This window comes from Phragmites australis, chromosome 8 (genome assembly GCF_958298935.1).
Source record: "Phragmites australis chromosome 8, lpPhrAust1.1, whole genome shotgun sequence".
Taxonomy (NCBI): Eukaryota; Viridiplantae; Streptophyta; class Magnoliopsida; order Poales; family Poaceae; genus Phragmites; species Phragmites australis.
Genome location: NC_084928.1, coordinates 26,449,693 through 26,453,141, shown reverse-complemented (window position 1 = coordinate 26,453,141; position 3,449 = coordinate 26,449,693). Strand labels below are relative to the sequence as shown.

At 44.1% G+C, this 3,449-nt stretch overlaps 1 protein-coding gene across 1 annotated transcript; it reads left to right on the top strand.

Annotated features, from left to right (window-relative positions):
* Window positions 1-407: 407 nt before the first annotated feature.
* On the top strand, window positions 408-2,987 carry LOC133926861 (large ribosomal subunit protein eL8y-like). Its single transcript, XM_062372999.1, has 7 exons — window positions 408-551; window positions 752-799; window positions 895-1,096; window positions 1,928-2,097; window positions 2,219-2,347; window positions 2,434-2,526; window positions 2,615-2,987. The coding sequence occupies exons 1-7, from the start codon at window positions 549-551 to the stop codon at window positions 2,744-2,746; spliced, it is 777 nt and encodes a 258-aa protein (XP_062228983.1). The 5' UTR covers window positions 408-548; the 3' UTR covers window positions 2,747-2,987.
* Window positions 2,988-3,449: the final 462 nt, after the last annotated feature.

The following is a 3,449-nucleotide window of genomic DNA, read 5'->3' as shown; positions in this document are numbered from 1 at the left end:
GATTTTTTATCAAATGTTTTCTCTGTTTTTTTTTTGCCACATATTGAAGTTGATCATAGATAAGTGTTACAAGTCTATATGTATAAAAGTCCAAAAATAAAATAAAATGCTCATATTCAGATCTTTTTATAAAAATGTATATGCATACGATAAGTCTAAAGTATGCACGTGTTGTTTTTAGTGTGTCCCTAAATAAAATGAATTTGAAGGACCTGCCAGAGACAACTACACAAAGGACATATTTGAGTACGGATTGGGCCGTTTCGCTACATCCAGCCCAATATAGCACAACCGGCCCAACCCGTCACGATCCATCTTCTTCTCGCCAACCGGGCCGTTTGCCCCTCCAAAACCCTAATCGCCAAAACGGACGGCCGAATCCTCCCCCACGTCCCCCGCATCCAACGTCGTAAACGCATCCACGTCGCTCCCAAAACCACCCTTACAAAATTCCGCGCGGCTCCTGAACGCTCTCGGTCGCCGCCTCCACTCGCCTCCATTCTTCCTCGTCGCCGTCTCCCCGCTCGCTCCAAGCAGACGCCGGCGAAATGGTACGCGCCTCTTCTCGCTTGGTTCCTCTCTGCTGTGGTTGCAACCTCCTCACCGTGATCAACAATGGGATGCTTCCTGATCTTCTATTTTATGAAATTTTACGCCAGTTGACATGCATCTTTTCTGCGAACTGTGTTAGGTTCGCTGCAATCCGATATAGTAATCCTAATTATCCTGTGTGAATCGGTAAATCTTGCAGGCCCCGAAGCGAGGCGGCAGGGTGCCGGTTCCGGCGAAGAAGAAGACGGTATGCCATGGACTCTTGCAATCTACAGTCCCTATGGTTTCTTCTTGTTTTGTTTCGTTCTTGGCTTGATCTGGTGGTCCTTTTGGTTGGTGCAGGAGAAGGTGACGAACCCGCTGTTCGAGAAGAGGGCGAAACAGTTCGGGATCGGGGGCGCGCTGCCGCCGAAGAAGGACCTCCACCGCTTCGTGAAGTGGCCAAAGGTCGTGCGCATCCAGCGCCAGCGCCGCATCCTCAAGCAGCGGCTCAAGGTCCCCCCGGCGCTCAACCAGTTTACCCGTACCCTCGACAAGAACCTTGGTATACGTTTTGTCCATTTACACCCTTTTAATGCATGCTATTATAGCTAGAATTTGTGATAGTTGTCAGTAAAGTCACATTGTTCGCCATATAGTGAGTGGCTGCTTGCCGATTTTCAGCGATTAGTTGACAGTTGGAGACGGGTGTATGTGATAAGTTCTATCCATGGTGTAGGGAGCAGTTGTAGGCAAGAGAAAACTGGCAATAATGTCAAATTCACAGTTGCACTCCTAACTGTATCATCCATCACAAATCAATGTAAATTGTATTGTTCTTGGCTGAAAATTAGAAGAAGAAAAACTTGACTAGGGGAAGAGATGACCACCGTTGCATTAAATACATAGGAGGTGAGAGGCAAGCTTTTGTTGGCTAGGTGACATTTACAACCACCTCACTAGCCAATTTATCTCAGGGAGACTCTTGGCTGACAATTCTAGTGTGTATTAATTTTTTTTCCTGTGTTGTACACAACCAGTTCCATGTAAGTTCATATGCTTATCTGGTTACTAAGCATTATGCGAATCTAATTCCATTGGTTTAGGCGATGATGGGAAGGACAGCAGTGGAGGTTGACTCATTTATGCTTGAGAAAGGTTGACTTGGTGAATTGCAGGTTGTATCAATTATGGAGTAGCATTGCAAAGGCTTGGGTAGCAGGCTAGGAGTTGGTTGCTTGTCTGTTCATTTGGTTTGACTTGATCCTTTGGAAGGAGGGGTGTAAGAGAGTTATGGATTGGGTCATGTTACTGCCTTATGTGTGGTTGAAGTCGTGAAAACTTCCCAGTCCTTTTCCTTTTGTTAAAACTTCCATATGTTTGATCTTTATTTCAGCAACAAACTTGTTCAAGATGCTTCTTAAGTACCGCCCTGAAGACAAAGCTGCCAAGAGGGAGAGGCTTTTGAAGAGGGCCCAGGCTGAAGCTGAAGGGAAAACTGTTGAGGCAAAGAAACCAATTGTTGTGAAGTATGGCCTTAACCATGTTACTTACCTCATTGAGCAGGTATGTCCATCCACTTCTTTCTTGTTTGTTTTTTACATAGTTTAATGATTGCAGACAGTTGTCGTTGGGCATCAAATTGCATTATATAATTCAAATTGTTATTCCTTTTTCTTTTTTGCAGAGCAAGGCCCAGCTTGTTGTCATTGCTCATGATGTTGATCCCATCGAGCTTGTTGTTTGGCTTCCAGCCCTTTGCAGGAAAATGGAGGTTCCATACTGCATTGTCAAGGGAAAAGCACGCCTTGGATCGGTATTATTTCTGTTTATAGCCTATATTTTCTTGTTAAATGTTACAAGGCTGGTAAAAATTACAAGCTAACAAATAATTGGCTGTAGATTGTTCACAAGAAGACCGCATCTGTTCTTTGCCTAACTACTGTCAAGAATGAGGACAAACTTGAATTCAGCAAGATCCTGGAGGCTATTAAGGTGGGAAGTTTTGAATTGGTCTGTTTCCTAGTATCCAACATAGTGCGATTGATTTGTCTTGACTGGCTGGAACTTGACTGTTTCCCAGGCAAACTTCAACGACAAGTTCGATGAGGTCAGGAAGAAATGGGGTGGTGGTATAATGGGCTCCAAATCACAGGCGAAGACGAAAGCCAGGGAAAAGCTGCTCGCGAAGGAGGCTGCACAGCGAATGACCTAAAATTAGCTGTTGTCAAATTTATCTTGTACTTCTCCTGAGTAGCGTGCAAGCATTCTGTGATTTTCTGATCTGGTTTTGAGTCAAAAAGGAACCCTGTAAGGCATCAATATTTTTGCTCAATGCTAGTTAGTTCATATGACTCAACTTCTCGATTGGTCAAGCACTCACGAAACTTTTGTGCGCTTGTACTATTTTGAGGTTTTACATCAAATGAAAGCATGTTACCTGCGGTATAGCTGTCGACATGGTCTACTTGTTTTGCCCTTACTGGTTACTATCACTGTTGGTCCCTCCAATTAGATGAGGTAAATAGGTTTCTGCTCCCCTGAAACTTGATCCATGAATTACATTGCTACATTCACGTTAGTATTTGGTGTGTCTTTCTGTACAACGCAGGAGGAGCCTAATGGCACATTTGTAGCATCCGTTGAACAAAATATTTACAACTTAGTCCAGCCGCTTCATTATTCCCTAAGGCCAGCTCCAGCAGGACCGCTTTCTACTGATAGGGGAGGCTGGTTTCCAGCTCCAGCAGGACCGCTTTCTACTGATAGGGGAGGCTGGTTTCGCTCTCCAGCAGGAACTGTAATACAGTGAAGTGGAGAGAAACACTTACTCTAATTTTGCAGCTCTGAATATAGGAAATATGGTAACTGTTAAAGATAAAAAAATAAGATATGCTGCAATAGTATTAGGGGATGCT

What these genes read in the sequence shown, in the direction of transcription:
- LOC133926861 (XM_062372999.1), top strand. An exon ending in TTCCGGCGAAGAAGAAGACG is followed by an intron (nt 800 to 894) that starts GTATGCCATGGA and finishes TGGTTGGTGCAG; the next exon opens with GAGAAGGTGACGAACCCGCT. An exon ending in TTACTTACCTCATTGAGCAG is followed by an intron (nt 2,098 to 2,218) that starts GTATGTCCATCC and finishes TCTTTTTTGCAG; the next exon opens with AGCAAGGCCCAGCTTGTTGT.